The sequence below is a fragment of the Conger conger genome, chromosome 1 (genome assembly GCF_963514075.1).
Source record: "Conger conger chromosome 1, fConCon1.1, whole genome shotgun sequence".
Lineage (NCBI taxonomy): Eukaryota > Metazoa > Chordata > Actinopteri > Anguilliformes > Congridae > Conger > Conger conger.
Genome location: NC_083760.1, coordinates 212,493 through 232,098, shown reverse-complemented (window position 1 = coordinate 232,098; position 19,606 = coordinate 212,493). Strand labels below are relative to the sequence as shown.

Genomic DNA, 19,606 nt, shown 5'->3' with positions numbered 1-19,606 from the left:
TCTCTCTCCTGCCCCTGGTCGTTTGGGTTCCCTGAGGTAAACATGATTCAGATCGATTTGCTTATTTTCTCCTTGTTTTTCTTTTCCTTGCTCCTGACCCAGAAATTGGTTGAGGTATGCCATCTTAAAGGACATTCAACCCGTTAAATGTTCCTTCTAGGAGCTAGAAGTAGAACTTAGGAACTCCCAATCTTTCGTTTGAGCAAGAAAAGATCAGCGAATCCTTTGTGGAAGTTTTTTGGAAAGCCTGACATATAAATTAATGATCTGCGGAGCCACCTCTCCCCATCTGCCACGTCTGTATCTGCCGTGGCTTCGAACTGACGTTTGAAGGAGCAAGGACATTCCATTTGCCTAATTCACATTTTTGATTTCCCCATCTTCACTTCTTTCTCTTGCCTTTCCGATGGGTGGAGCTCGGAGTAGAACAGAGAGAGGAAGAAGGTGTGCGTGTTTATTTCTGGATGTGAGGACAGTGAACGCACTGGATAAGGGGGTGTGTTCAGACCCCTCTCGCCTGTGGTGTTGGGTTTGGCAGAATGATTTTAAGCTCTCGTCACCTCAGACAGGTGAAGGTGCATTCTCTGGTTTGTGATTTCCTGATTAAGCACCGGCCAGGTGCACAAACAGGAGGGAACCAGGTGCACCCAACAGGGATTCTTGCTGTTTCATTGGCTGGAAGGAAGAAAGCATATTGGAGGGGTCAGAGTTTACTCTGGTGTGAGGAGGAGCTTCCATCTGCAGCCACAGACACGTCTGATTTAACCACAGAGGTCTGCTGCAGCTAGATCATTCAGGAATGAGGAGTCAACAATAAAGACCAGTTTATAGTCCAGTGACAGGGTGTTGCTCGACGGAAATCAAAGAACGCTGATGAACACTGTTGTTGCCCGACATAGACTGTGGTTGTTTACCTTGTATAAACGCACTCCAGTCACCCAGAGTGTAAACCAAGTGTTGCTGCAACCAGCAACATCCACTGCACATCATCAGACTATGAACTGGCCTTAACTCAACTGGGCTCTGTCTGAGTTTCTCCTGCTGTTTTGCGTGTGCCTGCTGAGGCGGTTTCTGCTGCAGATCCTGTGCAGTGATGGAGGAGAGGCTCTCGGCAGAATGAATGAGGCTCCTTCCCCTGATCCATCATGTCATTCTCTCCCCAGATACCTGCACCATCCTAGCCCTGCTTCTGCTGATCCCAGCAAAACTACTTTTCTTCCTCTTCATTTGTTATTGGAATTATCACTATGTGGGGTTCTTCTGTGGCTCTGTTTGTGGTGTTGGGTTCTTCTGTGGCTCTGTTTGTGGTGTTGGGTTTTTCTGTGGCTGTTTGTGGTGTTGGGTTCCTGAGGGGTTTTGTTTGTGGGGTTGGGTTCCTGAGGGATGTGTTGAAGTAGGGCAGTGATGTCATGGGTTTTCTGTGTGTGGTGAACCCAACAACCGTTAGTACCCTTCCTGTAAGGCCTGCCCAACTTCTCTTGCCTCTAATAAGCCAATCTCAGGCCACAAATTAACAAGATCAATAATCACTAATAAAGTCTACCCCATCATGCACCAGCACATTCTTATGTTCCACATACCACCCGGCTGATCGTGTCCTTATTCTGTTTTAACAGCCGTGTTGGACTGATTCTCCCAGCAGGAAGTACTGTGATTTTCTCAGTCCGCTTACCAAGCAGGGAGAGACACCCAGGTTCTGCATGTTCAGTGGTGCCTGAGTTCAGCCCTCCTGGGCTCTAATGGAGTCTGAGGAAAGTGGAAATGGATGGTACATGCAGGGATTCCTTCCTGGTACAGGGTTAGCTTCTACCACCCAAAGTACACACTCCCAAAGGAATAGAGACCAGCAGCATTCACACACACTCTGCACATTATTAAGGGATTGATCATTATATGGATTTTCAGGCCATGTTACAGCACTCAGTGGTTTCTAAGAGCCATTTGGAACCCCTCATCTTCCAGTAATCTGCTAACGGGATCATTCATTCATCATGAACACAGACAGGGCAGCGATACACACATCGATGAACACATGAACACAGACTCCGGATGAAGGGGTGAGGAATCGTTTCAGCAACGTTGTCAACGCTGTGCTCGTGCCCAGTGCTGTACAGCAGAGACAAGAGTGTGTGAAGGTTGAAATGTTTTTGAGGAATGACACTATGGACACAGAGAAATGCTCCAGGAACATACTGCAGTACTTTCTATCCCCAGGGGTGTGTGTCCTTCTGCATACGCTCAGACTGTGTGCTTCTGCACATGCTCAGACTGTGTGCTCAGACTGTGTGCTTCTGCACATGCTCAGACTGTGTGCTCAGACTGTGTGCTTCTGCACATGCTCAGACTGTGTGCTCAGACTGTGTGCTTCTGCACATGCTCAGACTGTGTGCTTCTGCACATGCTCAGACTGTGTGCTCAGACTGTGTGCTTCTGCACATGCTCAGACTGTGTGCTCAGACTGTGTGCTTCTGCACATGCTCAGACTGTGTGCTTCTGCACATGCTCAGACTGTGTGCTTCTGCACATGCTCAGACTGTGTGCTCAGACTGTGTGCTCAGACTGTGTGCTTCTACACACGCTAATGGGCTGGTTGATCACAGAGAGATCGACAGCAGCCATCTGTCTCTGCCTGGCCCCAGTGTGCGTATGTGTGTGTGTGCATGTGTGTGTGTGTGTGCACATGGCTTCTGTGTAGTTTGTACTTACATGGGGTAACTTACATAACTTGGTGTCCAGTTGGGGGGGAGGTATTGCAGGACAGTGGAAAATGTGTCCCCACTAATGTTCAAGTCAAACCTACACCTTTGCCTGTGTCCATCAAGAAGGTGTGGGGAAAAGTGTGGAGCAGTGAGGAGGAGTGGGGAGGTTTGCGGGGGTGTGAGGAGGCATGTGGGGCAGTGAAGAGGTGTGTGGAGGTGTGAGGAGGAATGGGGAGGTGTGTGGAGGTGTGAGGAGAAATGGGGAGGTGTATGGAGGGAGGAGGTGTGTGGGGCAGTAAGGAGGTGGGAGGAGGAGTGGGGAGCAGTGAGGAGGTGGGAGGAGGCGTGTGGGGGAGTGAGGAGGTGGGATGAGGAGAGGGGAGCAGTGAGGAGGTGGGAGGAGCAGTGAGGAGGTGGGAGGAGCAGTGAGGAGGTGGGAAGAGGTGTGTGGGGCAGAAGGGAGGTAGGAGGAGGTGGGAGGAGGCGTGTGGGGCAGTAAGGAGGTAGGAGGAGGCGTGTGGGGCATTAAGGAGGTAGGAGGAGGCGTGTGGGGCAGTAAGGAGGTAGGAGGAGGTGGGAGAAGGCGTGTGGGGCAGTAAGGAGGTAGAAGGAGGCGTGTGGAGCAGTAAGGAGGTAGGAGGAGGCGTGTGGAGCAGTAAGGAGGTGGGAGAAGGCGTGTGGGGCAGTAAGGAGGTAGGAGGAGGCGTGTGGGGCAGTAAGGAGGTAGGAGGAGGCGTGTGGGGCAGTAAGGAGGTAGGAGGAGGTGGGAGAAGGCGTGTGGGGCAGTAAGGAGGTAGAAGGAGGCGTGTGGAGCAGTAAGGAGGTAGGAGGAGGCGTGTGGAGCAGTAAGGAGGTGGGAGAAGGCGTGTGGGGCAGTAAGGAGGTAGGAGGAGGCGTGTGGAGCAGTAAGGAGGTAGGAGGAGGCGTGTGGGGCAGTAAGGAGGTAGGAGGAGGTGTGTGGGGCAGTGAGGAGGTGGGAGGAGGCGTGTGGGGCAGTAAGGAGGTGGGAGAAGGCGTGTGGGGCAGTAAGGAGGTAGGAGGAGGCGTGTGGGGCAGTAAGGAGGTAGGAGGAGGTGTGTGGGGCAGTGAGGAGGTGGGAGGAGGCGTGTGGGGCAGTAAGGAGGTAGGAGGAGGCGTGTGGGGCAGTAAGGAGGTAGGAGGAGGTGTGTGGGGCAGTGAGGAGGTGGGAGGAGGCGTGTGGGGCAGTAAGGAGGTGGGAGGAGGTGTGTGGGGCAGTAAGGAGGTGGGAGGAGGCGTGTGGGGCAGTAAGGAGGTAGGAGGAGGCGTGTGGGGCAGTAAGGAGGTAGGAGGAGGTGTGTGGGGCAGTGAGGAGGTGGGAGGAGGCGTGTGGGGCAGTAAGGAGGTAGGAGGAGGCGTGTGGGGCAGTAAGGAGGTAGGAGGAGGTGTGTGGGGCAGTGAGGAGGTGGGAGGAGGCGTGTGGGGCAGTAAGGAGGTGGGAGGAGGTGTGTGGGGCAGTAAGGAGGTGGGAGGAGGCGTGTGGGGCAGTAAGGAGGTAGGAGGAGGCGTGTGGGGCAGTAAGGAGGTAGGAGGAGGTGTGTGGGGCAGTGAGGAGGTGGGAGGAGGCGTGTGGGGCAGTGAGGAGGTGGGAGGAGGTGTGTGGGGCAGTAAGGAGGTAGGAGGAGGTGTGTGGGGCAGTGAGGAGGTGGGAGGAGGCGTGTGGGGCAGTAAGGAGGTGAGCACCTGAGACCAGCGATTTGCTCCATTCCCACGGCGCTTATGCAGACGCTGAAGGAGCTTTAATTAAACTCACAATGGGCACCTGGGCCAGGCCTGGCTCTCAGGGACTTTAAGCACTTTTTGTGTGTGTGTGCGTGTGTGTGTGTGTGTGTGTGTGTGAGTGAGTCTGTGTGTGAGAGTTTGTTTGTGCATGAGTGTCTCTGTGCAAGAGTCTGTGTGTGAGAGTCTTTGTGCATTTTTTAGTCTGTGTGTGTGTGTAAGAGAGAGACGGGGTGTGTTGTAAATACCCCAGGCTGTGTGTGTGTGTGTGTGTGTAAGAGAGAGACGGGGTGTGTTGTAAATACCCCAGGCTGTGTGTGTGTGTGTGTGTAAGAGAGAGAGGAAGTGTGTTACCCCAGGCAGTCGAGATGGCGTTTCTATGGAGATCTGAGCCATAATAACAGGAGTGGGCAAACACACTGGGGGGTATAATCTGCCTTTCACTGCTTTTCAAGATTCAAGGACATTCAAGATTCTTTCACCACAGCAGTAGAAAATCACATCACTTTCAGCTGTTCCCTGCCCACTCACCTTTACCTGTGCCCCCCTCACCTTTACCTGTGTTCCCCTCCTTTACCTGTGCTCCCTCACCTTTACCTGTGTTCCCCTGTGTGGCCCCTTTCAGTGCGTAAATAATCATGATTCTAACACATACAGCACTATTCACACAAGCAGCCAAATAGCCAACTTGGTAAAAGAATAATGAACGTAATACAATAAAACCCACAGCCCTCTACAATAAAACCCACAGCCCTCTACAATAAAACCCACAGCCCTCTACAATAAAACCCACAGCCCTCTACAATAAAACCCACAGCCCTCTACAATAAAACCCACAGCCCTCTACAATAAAACCCACAGCCCTCTACAATAAAACCCACAGCCCTCTACAATAAAACCCACAGCCCTCTACAATAAAACCCACAGCCCTCTACAATAAAACCCACAGCCCACAGCCCATAGCCCATAGCCCTCCACAGTGCTGTGTCTCTGCAGTGTAACGGACAGACGGTCAGCAGTCTGTACCTCTGTGGGGGCTTCATTAATTACGTTAATAAGGACACCCCCTGAACCAGTGCCCAGTACCCTGCAGGGGGGATCTTTCACCAGCCAAGCCACTCTGTGACGCTGGAGGACAGCCCCAAAATAACCCCTGCTCTAATTGCGTCAAAATGTGAATTATTACCGGAATCTGCCTTAAACCTGCGTCATAAACTGAGTTCATACCAATAAATCTGCCCTTGATACCATATCACAGACTTCAGCAATGAGACTGGAACCGTAACTATATCCAGGTTTCAATAGAACTGTGCCAGTGACTTTGGAACAAGGAAATCAGCCATTTTGATTATGTAGTGCATTTTGACTGCATCACCTGCATCACCTGCGTCTCTCTGAGGGATTTCAGTGGCAACCTAAAACTGCGTAACACAATTAAGGAGACATTTTGCTAAATTACCTGTGCTGAAGGTTGGAGTCATTTGTGCTGTGGGGGCGACATGGCTCAGGCAGTAAGAGCAGTCGTCTCATTGGCTCAGGCAGTAAGAGCAGTCGTCTCATTGGCTCAGGCAGTAAGAGCAGTCGTCTCATTGGCTCAGGCAGTAAGAGCAGACGTCTCATTGGCTCAGGCAGTAAAAGCAGTCGTCTGGCAGTCGGAGGGTTGCCGGTTCAATCCCCCGCCCGGGCTGTGTCGAAGTGTCCCTGAGCAAGACACCTAACCCCCAAATGCTCCTAATGAGCTGGTCGGGGCCTTGCATGGCAGCCAATCGCCGTCAGTGTGTGAGTGTGTGTATGAATGGGTGAATGGAGAAGCATCAATTGTACAGCACTTTGGATAAAGGCGCTATATAAATGCCAACCATTCACCATTTGCTGTGTATTCTGTTGTCAGTCATTAGGGCAGAAATGAAGCGGGGAATGTCATTATTATATAATATATATAATATATATTAACACGCTACAGTCTGCCGCACAGGGGAAGGTTTGTGAGATGAGTCTTCCGGGAACAGACCATAATAATTGTACATCACACATCGTGCATATGGGTGAGACTGCAAACTTAAGAGGGGAAGAGGGTGATTTCAGACTTCTGTGGAAGTAGAAGATGAGATGTGATGTTTTAAAGTTTTCATGTTTTAATTAATGTTTTAATTTCTGTGATAATTTTCTCAATTGGAAATTTCACCAATCGGCAGTATTGCAGAGATACACATTGACACAGAGATACACATCGACACAGAGATACACATTGACACAGAGATACACATCGACACAGAGATACACATTGATGCAGAGATAAACATCGATGGACAGACCTCGTGGGACCAATGTGTGGGAATGTGGGAAGCTGTGTGATTAATTACTGGAAACCATGCAAACAAATTATCTTGTGTATTGTAGCTACTTTGAAATATTGGGGGTTTTGTACGTACATTTAAATTGATAGTATTGATAAATGCCCCTTCGACTGCACGTGGGCAGACCATACTGCCATTATTGGCACTGTTATTTAACTGATCGCCAAATAAAATATAAGTAATATATTATCTTTCCTTCAATTACATTTTTTTTTTCAGCCAACACAGAGGCCAATAACATCTTCTAATTGCCCTTGAGACTGGCTAACCCTTTAAGATCTCAAAGGTCTGCTTCCTCTGGGCTGGTGGGCTGCTGCCCCTGGTAGGGAAGCCTAGGTTCGCTCGCTCCATCTGGCAAGTCCGGGAAGGCAATGCTCGGTTCCTGGAGAGCCCGAATTTGTGTTTCCTTGCTGCACAGACTATCCAAGACTGCAGGGACAGGAAGCCGCTCGGTCCCTGGCCAGGTTCCATCATGAAACTGACCAGAAATTCAATGCTTTTATAAGCAAAACACGTGATCAAGCAGTTCAGGTTTTTTACATTCCCATTGTTCAAGCACTAAAAAACTCTGCCATTATGAGTGGGATCACTTTGCGTAGGTCTACTCATTTTATTATTTGGAGAAGCTAACCACTTAACCGTTGCAATTTGCTGAAAAATTTAGACATATTTGCATTCTTTTTCATACATAAATAAGCATGCAAATGTCATAATTTACTTGGGAAATTCCATGAATTCCGAAAATGCTAACGAAACATAGGTATTCGCAGTGGATCGGGAATTGACAGCTGGTGCCAAACACATTCCCAAAAAACCTACTCTTCAAATGGTCGATATCCATAAACACCATTGCTGGTATTTCGAAAATACAGCAAATGGTGTTGTGGAGACAACGGCTGGAATAAATAGGTAGCCAACAGTTTTTAAGTGAGAAACAGAATCGCGATGAAATTGAAGCGCTCTGCACACTGGTGCCATCTAGCGTCATGTCGCGATGAAGGGCGCAATGAGGACATTTAGATTGCGTGGTTTAAGAATTATTTTAATTACGAACTTGAGTTTTTGTGAAACACAACTTCGCGCGCGTAAACTATACTCCTGTGCCAAGAGTAGGGACACATGCTGTGGATGAATGTGTGGCCGCAGAGAGCAGAGCAGGCCGGGCAGAGACGCACTGGGTTCGGGTCTTCCGTCCTCTCAACCGCAGGGTGTTCTCCCGCCTCCCTGCCTCCAGCTCAATCATTCTAACAGTACTGAAAATAAATAAATACATGGACAAGTACACTTCAGGATTAGGTATTAACTCAACTCTGTTTGCGCGGCCTATATTTATATTCGTTCATAACAGAGAGCAAATTAGATTTGATCCCGAGTCTTATAAAGCGCATTGCAATTCAATTGTCGCATTATTCGTATAAATATAAGTTATTTAAACAATAAAAACATAAACTTTAAACAAATAGACATTGCATGTTAACACAATAAGTAACATGACGTCATCTCCCACTTGTGGGTGGGTTCGGGATTTACCTGTAGCCGCAGGTAACACACGGAAAGACCAGGGAGCGCAGCACTCGTCCCAAAATACCGACAGAACTGGAGGAAAAATTGGACTTTCGGTGTGTTACGTCGTTAATCTGAGCTTTCGGGCAGAGAAAGTCAACGTACCGGCCACTGCGGGCGCGATTGTGGGGGAAAGTTCAACGCATTACAAGTCAAACAAGTTAAACATCTAAAGGAAGAGTTCAGCTTTTGACTTCCGGAACTAAGGAACAGAAAGTAACGACAAAGACCAAGACTTTACTCCTATGCGGTAAGTGCAAACTTCAAGCCCAAAGTGAATTCAATCACGTTTCGTGATATTTTTTATTTATTTATTTAAGCAAACCGCTTAATCAGCAAAACTATCACGCGCGTGAAGGAAAGCAGGTCGACCGAACATCGAGCAGGTCATGAACACCTGGGCTACCGACACCCTTCTGTACGGATCCAAGTGCCTTTTCAAAATAAGTTATCGGTTTGGGTTACGTGTCCTTCGTCTGTCACATTGTGAAATCCTGTTTGTCCGTTGTCCGTTCTGCACGCACACGCGTGGGCTCCACGGTAAGTCGTTTATTAAAAACGACACAGACTGCACAGGCCTCAGCACCGCACAACCTGTTCCACCACTCCGAATCGTGATGAAATATTTCGTGAAAACAGTTTTTTCACGTTAGTGCTGAAAGGTTTAAAAATGTGACGCGATTGTACGTCTTAATCCATATGTTCAGTGAATTTAGCTACCTGCGTTACATGGCCTTTACAATCGGGCATGTTTCCGTCAGTTGTGTGTGGAGAGTTTGTCATAGCATACCAACACTCATTAAGATGCATTAGTAAAATGATAAAATACTGTACACAGTGGTTTCATATGACCCTGTCAAAGTCTAGGTGTAAATGCTACCTGTACATAAATCTAAATGTAGGCGTCTCTACTTTGGTCTGCAGTGGACCAACACAGCCGAGCGCCTCAGTCTGACTACAGCGCAAGCATCTGTTTCAAATGTATATATAACTGTTGGTTATGTGTGATAAAAAACATCTGTTTCAAATGTATATATAACTGTTGGTTATGTGTGATAAAAAACGTTTTCCTGCATGAGTCATTCTGTTACAGAAAAACTGTATACAGATCATCGTACTCGCATGCGTAATTGCATGAAGTGTGCTGGCCACTGAATGGAAAGGTGGGCCGGGGGTCGGGCTGCTGTGTACGCTTCCACAGAGAACCCACTCTTGCTTAGTTGTGTGTATGTGCCAGTGGTGTCTGGTGTGTACTTGTGTGTGTGTCCGTGCACGTTTGTGTGCGCATGCAAGCACATGTGCGGCATGCATGTGTGCCTGTGTGTGTGTGTGTGTGTGTGTGTGTGTGTGTGTGTGTGTGCGTGCGTGTGCATGTTTGCACGTGTGTCTGGGTGTATGTCTGCGTGTGTGTGCAAGTGCATGTCTGCATGTGTGTATATTTGCATGTGTGCATGCAAGTCTGCACTTGTGTGCATGCATGCATGCATGCCCGCATGTGTGTGTAGGGCGGCCTGTAGTGTAGTGGTTAAGGTAAATGACTGGGCCACGCAAGGTTGGTGGTTCTAATCCCGGTGTAGCCACAATAAGATCCGCACAGCCGTTGGGCCCTTGAGCAAGGCCCTTAACCCTGCATCGCTCCAGGGGAGGATTGTCTCCTGCTTAGTCTAAGGATTAGGGTAATCAACTGTATGTCGCTCTGGATAAGAGCGTCTGCGAAATGCCAATAATGTAATGTAATGTAATGTAATGTGTGTGTTTGTGTGTGTTTGTGTGCATGTCTGCACCTGTGTGGTGTGTGCATGTGCCTGTCTGTGTGTGTGTGTGTGTGTGTGTGTGTGGTGTGTGCATGTGCCTGTCTGTGTGTGTGTTTGTGTGTGTGTGGTGTGTGCATGTGCCTGTCTGTGTGTGTGTGCATGTGCCTGTCTGTGTGTGTGTTTGTGTGCATGTCTGCACCTGTGTGGTGTGTGCATGTGCCTGTCTGTGTGTGTGTGTGTGTGTGTGTGTGTGGTGTGTGCATGTGCCTGTCTGTGTGTGTGTTTGTGTGTGTGTGGTGTGTGCATGTGCCTGTCTGTGTGTGTGTGCATGTGCCTGTCTGTGTGTGTGTTTGTGTGCATGTCTGCACCTGTGTGGTGTGTGCATGTGCCTGTCTGTGTGTGTGTTTGTGTGTGTGTGTGGTGTGTGCATGTGCCTGTCTGTGTGTGTGTGTGTGTGTGTGTGTGTGTGTGTGTGTTTGTTTGTTTGTTTGTTTGTTTGTGTGTGTGTGTGTGTGTGTGTGTGTGTATGTGCATGTGCCTGTCTGTGTGTGTACCAGATTAAGCTCTATGAGGCTGATAAGGGACTGTTTGCTTTCTGGGGTTTTACATTATTTCAGTTGTAGAGCATGCTTTCTGTTGACCCTGCCGGTTTTATAATCGAGGGCAGTCTGGGGTTTGTAGTCACTGTACAGACCTCCAGGGGTGCTCCATGTGTTCAGTACTCAGTTATTCTTCACTGTGCCACATGCATCCTACCACCACTATGCTAAAGAAGTCATGGCACAGTATAGAAACTGATATTTACTTTTATAATTGTAAGTGGATGCTGTTGATCAGCCACTGGAAACATTACCTGGCAGTACAGCCTACAGGTTAAGGTACATGACTGGTCCCAGAAAGTTGGTGGTTCAATACCCAGTGTAGCCACGATAAGATCCGCACAGCTGTTGGGCCTTTGGGCAAGGCTCTTAACCCTGCATTGCTCCAGGGGGGATTGTCCCCTGCTTAGTCTAATCAACTGTAAGTTGTGTTGGATAAAAGTGACAGCTAAGTAACAAATTATTATTATATTATTATGACAACCTGCTCTGAATTTTGTGTGTTTTCCTGATTTTGCAAACAAGAACATGTGCCATTTTGTATGGGAGGTTGGAGAGACTATACCTCTGTCTTCCTGTAGTTGAAACTATTCCACTGTACCCTCAGGAGAGACTGTCCTTCTCTGGAACAGACTGAGGTTTCTGATGTGTTTTTAGATAACACAGCCACTGAAATGTGGCAGACATTTATGTCAAAACAGTTTTTGCCCTTTAAGCTGTAGAAGAGACAAACATTTAAATGTTTGTGTGTGTGTGTGTGTGTGTGTGTGTGTGTGTGAGAGAGAGAGAGAGAGAGGTCTGAAAGGGGAACGTGTGTGTGCGCAAATTCGAATGCATGTGTGTGAGTACGAATGGGAATGTGTGTGTGTGTTTGCGTATGTGTGTGTGTGTTTGTGTATGCGTGTGTGTGTGTGTGTGTGTGTTTGCGTATGTGTGTGTGTGTGTGTGTGAGGGTTAGGTCTGAAAGCTGTGTTTGCGGGCCCAGTCAGGTTTTAGCTGTGGTCCAGAGGATCTAATGAGTCAGAACTTCAGACTGAAAACACGAGTATGTATTTCAACCAAAAGATAAATCAGCCAGAATATCAGGTGTGGCTCAGGTGTGGCTGTTGTGCAAATGATCATGTCTGTAAGTCCTAAAAGATCTGGAATGTTTGATACAGTAAAAGACTTGATCAAACTGCACGGCTAGGATTTCTGCAGTGAGCCCTGGTGTGTGTTCTGACCGTGGAGCCTCTCCACTCTCTTTGTTTGTGTGACTCGGTTTACCCGGTCACATGACTTCTTCATTGCTCATATTGCTGTTTCCTGATTCCAAGACAAACTTCCAAAAATAGTACCACACACTCACACTCACACACACTCTCTCACGCACACACACTCTCTCACGCACACACACTTTCTCACGCACACACACTCACTCACTCACTCACTCACTAGATGTGTTAAACTACTTAGAACATAGCACCTTTGGTATCAGACCACCCAATTTCTAGGTGGGCAAAAGTATTGGAACAGAGAGTATTTAAGTAAATGAAAGTAAATAACACTTAATATTTGTGAGCATATCCCCTGTTTGCAATAACTGCATCAAGCCTGTGACCCACTGACATCACCAAACTGTTGCATTCTTCTTCTTTGATGCTTTTCCAGACTGTTACTGCAGCCTCTTTTAGTGGTGTGTTTCAGGGGTGTGTTTCAGGGGTGTGTTTCAGGGGTGTGTTTCAGTTGTGTGTTTCAGTGGTGTGTTTCAGTGGTGTGTTTCAGTGGTGAAACTGTGGTGCTGGTTTGCAGGAGGAGTGAGGGGGACCTCAGTGGGGAAGGGAGGGGAGCTGTTTGGCAGGGTGTGAACTGATTTGTAACCGTTTACAAAAAATGGATAACCGATAACCGATATTTTTTCTGAAGGTGAAATTGGAAGCTCAGTTTAAAATAAATGCACGTTCTTCACCAGGTGTATTATTGCGGTTGTAAACTAGCAATCGACTAGCTTCAGTAGTTCGAGCAAGCAATCAAGGGGTTTAAAATACAAACACCATAGGGAATTGAAAGCTACAGTATTAGAGTTGTCAAATAATTTCTGTAGCTGTTGGTTGACTTATGGTTTATTGTAACGTTGTGTCGCTTCTTAAGTTTCACAGAAGATCCGTGTTTATTTGTTGACACGCGAATTCAAACTACGGGGAACTAAATGTAGCTTTCCACAATGCTGTATCTTCATAAAAATATACTAAGCAATACATCATTGCAGAAATGTTGCACAAAATATTACAATACGCTGTTTACATTCAATCGTTAACCATTTACCGCACTCAAAATGAGAAATAAGCAGATGTAGAAGCGCTGGGTATGAAGAGAGATGATGTTTAAAAGCTTCAATATGGACTGTGAGCTTGGTCAAGGTCCCTCTGACCTGATCTCAATGTGGCTACGCCCGTACACACATCAACACATAGCAATGCCTAACCCTAACCCTAACTCAAACCCGAACCCGAACCCTAACCCAAACCCTAAACCCGACCCATTCACACATCCGCGCCCCTGCAGGTCCGCTGCTCATCAGGAGCAGTTGGAGGTTCGGTGTCATGCTCTGGGACACTTTGACACACTCAGGATGGGGATTAAACCAGGGATTGCTGCTCTTACCTCCTGAGCTAATATCGTCCCTGATGTATTTTTTAGTTTCATGTATTTACATGTTTAGTTTTTTTGCAGGTGGTGGACCTCGTGAGCCATGCCTGGCAACAGCGCAGGGAGTCCGCAGAAGCCCCGCCCCCAGGCCGCGGGCCGCTCGGGGGGGGAGGGGCATCGGTCGGGGGGGGAGGGGCATCGGCGGTCACGCACGCAGTCCCGGGACAGCAGCACCAGTCAGGAGTCGTCACGGGAACCGTGCCTGGAGCCCCTGCGCATGACGGACCCGCCCCCCCTGGCCCGCCGCGCTGCCGGGCGCGACTCTGAGTCGCTGGGGTTCATCCCGGGGTCGGCGGATTCGGCCCCCGCCGTGCGCTCCTGTGGGCCCTGCACCCCCCCGCGGGCCTGCCGCACCACGCTCTGCTGCATCCTGACCTGCGGCCTCTACGGCCCCCGCCCGCCCTGCCTGTCCCCTCCCCGCGGAGAGAGCTCCACTGACCCCCCCGCCTCCCCCGCGCCCCAGGCCCGCCCCCCCAACGGCGTGGCCGTCCCCAGCGCCGCGGTGCGGCAGGAGCCCCCCCCCTCGCGCCTGCCCGCCTCCGACAGCTTCCGCTATGGAGACGTGCGCATCGGCGGGAAGAAGGTGGAGTATCCGGCCGGGCCGCCCCCCCGCCGCCCGCGGGCCCCCAGGGGGGAGAGCCAGCGCCCCGTCAGCAACACCAGCATGGGCAGCGTCTACTCCCGCGACGAGCTGGACTTCCTGGACGACCTGAGTGACAGCGGCACCGACATCGACTCGCTCATCACCAAGAAGCTGCTGGAGCTCTACAAGCTGCACCAGATCGACCAGCTGGCCAAGTGCACCTCCGACTCCTCCTTCTCCCGCAAGACCAACGAGATCAGCGACCTCATCTACAGCATCGCCCAGGACTACAACCTGGAGACGCAGGAGGCTGAGTGCCGGCTGGTGCACGGCGTGATCCGGATCAGCACCCGCAAGAGCAAGCGGGCCGCTCCCCGGCCCCGCGAACCCGCCAACCCCCCCCTCACCGCCCCCCTCAACGGCCGCAGGGACGGGACCCTGCCAGACAGCGGCAACGAAACCATGACGGACACCTTCTATAGCAACGACAGTAAGACCTGCCTGTGCCTGCTCACTCACTCACTCAGGCGGAAATGTTTACATTACATTACGTTTTATTTAGCAGACGCTTTTATCCAAAGCAACATACAAAACTGCAGATCAAGGTCATAGAACAAACAATCAAACAGGTCAGATAAGGTATAATTCATACTGTATATGATTGGTTGTAAGGCCATGAGCATAAGGGGTGAGCTGGTGTGTAGGGTAGAATGATGTCCTGTTGGCTGGGAGGGGCCGTCTTGTCGGCTGATGTGTAGGCCAGAGTCAGAACTTTCAATCTGATTCTGGCAGCAACTAGCAGCTTGGGGCGTGACTTCAGCAGGGGCGTGATGTGTGAGAACTTCAGAAGGTTGAAGATGAGTCAGGCTGCAGCAGCTGGATGGTGTAGACTGTGATCTAGTCGGGAGGTTGCCTGGTCAAGTAGCTGTGTGGAGTGTGGAGAGTCATCCTCCTGATGTTATACTGACAGAATCTGCAGGACCGTGATTTTCCTGCAACTTGCTATTTGAAGTCCAGCTGGTCGTCCAGGACCACCCCCGGGTGCAGACTCTGTATTACCATCAGCAGTGACTGAGAGTTCTTGTGGTAGGGAGGCTCTGTCGTACCATCAGCAGTGACTGAGAGATCTTGTGGTAGGGAGGCTCTGTCGTACCATCAGCAGTGACTGAGAGATCTTGTGGTAGGGAGGCTCTGTAGTACCATCAGCAGTGACTGAGAGATCTGTGAGGAATCTCTGTGAGGGATGCAGAGCAGCTCAGTCTTGTTGAGGTTGAGCTTCAGGTGATACCTGGCCATCCATGATCAGGCAGATACTCTCTCATTGACCTGTGTGGCAGAGGGAGGGAAAGACAGGAAAAGCCCAGTATCATCAGCATAACAGTGATATGAGAAGCTATATGATGCAATGACTGAACAAAGAGATTTTGTGTAAAGGGAAAACAGCAGAGGCCCCAGTACAGAGCCCTGTGGGACTCCTGAGAGAAAGGGGATGAGCAGGAGAGACTGACCCCTTCCAGGCGACCTTGATGGTCGACCATGTCAAATGCTGCAGACAGATCCGGGAGGAACAGGACAGAGGAGAGGGACGAGGCGCTTGCCGTGACAAGTGACACCGTCACAGTCAGGAGAGCAGTCTCCCATTGAGTGCCTGAGGGTCGAGCAGGTTGTGCTGTTCGAGGAAAGAAGATTAGTTGGTTAAATACAGCTCATTCCAGAGCTTTGGACAGGAAGGCAAGTCATGATAATTGTCGATAGTTCTTAAGATCAGAGGGCTCTAAGGACGGTTTCTTAAGGTGCGTGGTAACGCGAGCCAGTTTAAAGTTTGGGAGAACATTTCTGAGGGATGGTAAGGGAGCCGGTAATAGCGGAGGACAGGAAGGAAGGAGCTCATCGTATGGACCGGAGAACAGCTGAAGGGATAGGGTGAAGAGGACAGGTGGTTGCAGGATGGCAGCCATCTCTCCCACTCTCTGTAGTCATTTATGTCTGTAAATACCTTATTTTGCATGTTTAAATAAACGGGACATGAATCTCTCTCTCCAGCGGAGCCGGAGGTGAAGGTGTCGCAGCAGACTCCCTCAGACGCACTTGCCCGGCAGATGAGGATGAGCAGTGGACCTGGTGAGATTAGAGTCCCTCCCTCTTCCTGTGATTGGCCGATACACTGGTGCTATGAGGCCACGATCGTGAGAGCACACCGCGATTTCCTTCCCTGGGCTCATGACATCACAAACATGCACAAATATCCATAATTATGCATACATTTGCTTCAGACTGTGTGCTGCTGTTGTTTGCGGGTTAGTTTGCTGTAGTGCTGCCGTTTGGGGGTTATTGTGTTGTAGTTTCAGGGTTAGTGTGCTGTGTAGTGCTGTAGTTTGGGGGTTAGTGTTCTGTGTAGTGCTGTAGTTGGGGGGTTAGTGTTCTGTGTGGTGCTGTAGTTTGGGGGTTAGTGTTCTGTGTAGTGCTGTAGTTGGGGGGTTAGTGTTCTGTGTGGTGCTGTAGTTTGGGGGTTAGTGTGCTGTGTGGTGCTGTAGTTTGGGGGTTAGTGTGCTGTGTGGTGCTGTAGTTGGGGGGTTAGTGTTCTGTGTGGTGCTGTAGTTTGGGGGTTAGTGTGCTGTGTGGTGCTGTAGTTGGGGGGGTTAGTGTTCTGTGTGGTGCTGTGGTTTGGCGGTTAGTGTTCTGTGTGGTCCTGTAGTTTGGGGGTTAGTGTTCTGTGTGGTGCTGTAGTTTGGGGGTTAGTGTTCTGTGTGGTGCTGTAGTTTGGCGGTTAGTGTTCTGTGTGGTGCTGTAGTTGGGGGGTTAGTGTTCTGTGTGGTGCTGTAGTTTGGGGGTTAGTATGCTGTGTGGTGCTGTAGTTGGGGGGTTAGTGTGCTGTGTGGTGCTGTAGTTTGGGGGTTAGTGTTCTGTGTAGGGCTGTAGTTGGGGGGGTTAGTGTTCTGTGTGGTGCTGTAGTTCGGGGGTTAGAGTTCTGTGTAGTGCTGTAGTTGGGGGGTTAGTGTTCTGTGTGGTGCTGTAGTTCGGGGGTTAGTGTTCTGTGTGGTGCTGTAGTTTGGGGGTTAGTGTGCTGTGTGGTGCTGTAGTTTGGGGGTTAGTGTTCTGTGTGGTGCTGTAGTTTGGGGGTTAGTGTGCTGTGTGGTGCTGTAGTTCGGGGGTTAGTGTTCTGTGTGGTGCTGTAGTTTGGGGGTTAGTGTTCTGTGTGGTGCTGTAGTTTGGGGGTTAGTGTTCTGTGTGGTGCTGTAGTTGGGGGGTTAGTCTGTGGTAGTGTGGGGTTAGTGTGCTGTGTGGTGATGCAGGCCGGTTGGTGATGGTATATCTGTGAGCCAGCCTGGTCTTGGCAGAGTCCTGATTGATGATGGCGCGGGGAGATGATGTAATCCCAGGCTTTTGTGGCCGGAATGTCGCTGGAGTTTTCTCACCTCCTCTCTCCTTACCTCCGACATTCCTGCCTTTGACTCGGCTTTTCTTCTGAGCACTGGAATTCCCCTCTCCGCTGAAATCCCTAACCCCCCTCCCCCCCACCCGTCACACAATACACCACACCCCCCCACCTCCCACCTGAAGTCTTTCAGGATCAGAATCGGGCTGGAGGGAATACTGTCCACACACACACTCACACACACACACACACACACACACACACACATACACATACATACATACATACATACATACATACATACATACATACACACACACTCACTCTCTCTCTCACACACACACACACACACACACACACACACACACACACACACATATACACATACACATACACATACATACACACACACACACCCACTCTCTCTCTCTCTCTCTCTCTCTCTCTCACACACACACACACACACACACACGCATACACACACACTCACTCACACACTCTCACACACTCACACACTCTCACACGCACACATACACACACACAAACGCTCACACACACATACACACACACAGACTCACATACAAACGTACTCACACACACACACATACACAGACTCACACACAAACGCTCACAGACACACTCACACACACACACACACACACTATCTCACACACACATACACACAAACACAGACTCACACACAAACACAAATGTGAACACTCACATGCATACACACACACACGTGCTCACACACACACACACACACACACAAACGCAAACGTGCACACACACACATGCATACACACACACACATTCTCTCACTCACACACACAGACACACGCTGAAACACAGAAACACATGCGGGTGTTTAGTTTGTAGGTGTTTAGTGTGGGGACAGTGGGTCTGGGAGTTGTAGTTGGTGAGTGCAAGTGTTACTGAGTACATGCTGTCATGCTGATTTACAGGGTTCCTGAGGTCAGAGGTCATATGCTGCAATGTCATTTGTGTGTATAGTAAATATAGCGAGTAAAGTTTGAGGAGTAGTGAGATGGTTTTCTCTGTCCTCTGTAGAGTTCTCTGGACCGCACACAGCCTACTCCCCCGGCCCCCAGGACACGGAGACCGACTCCTCCGGGACCCCCCTGCTGCACTACCTCCGCACATGAGCCCCCGCACCCCAACACCCCATCTCCCACCCCCCAACACCCCCCCCACACCCCCGCAGGGCCCCCACCCCAGCAGGGCCCCCACCCCTGTGTGTGTGTGTGTGTGTGTGTGTGTGTGTGTGTGTGTGTGTGTGTGTGAGAGAGTGTGAGAGTGTGAGAGTGTGAGAGTGTGAGAGTGTGAGAGTGTGAGAGTGTGAGAGTGTGAGAGTCTGTGTGTGTGTGTGTGTGTGTGTGTGTGTGTGTGTGTGTGTGTGTGTGAGAGTGTCTGTGTGTCTGTGTCTGTGTCTGTGTCTGTGTCTGTTTCTGTGTGTGTGTGTGTGTGTGTGTGTGTGTGTGTGTGTCTGTATGTATGTCTATGTGTGTCATGTCTGTATGTGTATATGTGTCTATGTGTGTCATGTCTGTATATGTGTGTGTGTGTGTGTGTGTGTGTGTGTGTGTGTGTGTGTGTGTCTGTCTGCTCATCTGGCCGATGCCTTGTACAGTTGCTTCCGTATGGAAAAAGGGGAACTTTCTCTGGGAATTTATTGGTCATTATTTTTTGTGAAAAATTTGAGTTTGCTTAGTTGTTTTATTTTTCTTAAAATAAATATGTGAAAATAACTTGCTGACTTGTCTGTTCATTACATTACATTACATTACATTAATGGCATTTGGCAGACGCTCTTATCCAGAGCGACGTACAACAAAGTGCATACCCATAACCAGGGATAAGTGCGCTGACCCGAGAGGGAAGTACAATTTCAACTGCTACCCGTACAACAAAGATAAGGACCAGGACCTACTTGAATTTTTTTATAAATAAACAAACAAACAACAAAGCAAAAGTGACCAAACTTAACTATCCAAACACTGCTTACCTAGCCAACTAAAAACACCGATACACAAAGTAAATCACAAAGACAACAATTAAGGTTCACAGGGAGGTAGGGAGGGATGGGGAGAGGTGCTGCTTGAAGAGGTGCGTCTTCAGTTTGCGCTTGAAGGTGGGGAGAGATTCTACAGTTCTGACCTCAACGGGGAGTTCGTTCCACCACCGTGGAGCCAGAACAGACAGTAGTCGTGAGTGTGAGGTGGAGGTTCG

At 49.5% G+C, this 19,606-nt stretch overlaps 1 protein-coding gene and 1 long non-coding RNA gene across 2 annotated transcripts; one reads left to right on the top strand and one right to left on the bottom strand.

Annotated features, from left to right (window-relative positions):
• Positions 1 to 7,819: 7,819 nt before the first annotated feature.
• LOC133141281 (uncharacterized) lies at positions 7,820 to 8,849 on the bottom strand. The gene is made up of 2 exons (XR_009710067.1): positions 8,324 to 8,849; positions 7,820 to 8,046 (listed from the first exon to the last, which is right to left on the bottom strand). It is a non-coding gene; the product is annotated as an uncharacterized LOC133141281 (long non-coding RNA).
• Positions 8,313 to 18,567, top strand: kdf1a (keratinocyte differentiation factor 1a). Its single transcript, XM_061261771.1, has 4 exons — positions 8,313 to 8,606; positions 13,422 to 14,470; positions 16,024 to 16,101; positions 18,428 to 18,567. Exons 2-4 carry the CDS (start codon positions 13,441 to 13,443, stop codon positions 18,520 to 18,522), a joined length of 1,203 nt encoding a protein of 400 aa, XP_061117755.1. The 5' UTR covers positions 8,313 to 8,606; positions 13,422 to 13,440; the 3' UTR covers positions 18,523 to 18,567.
• The last annotated feature ends 1,039 nt before the right edge of the window (positions 18,568 to 19,606 follow it).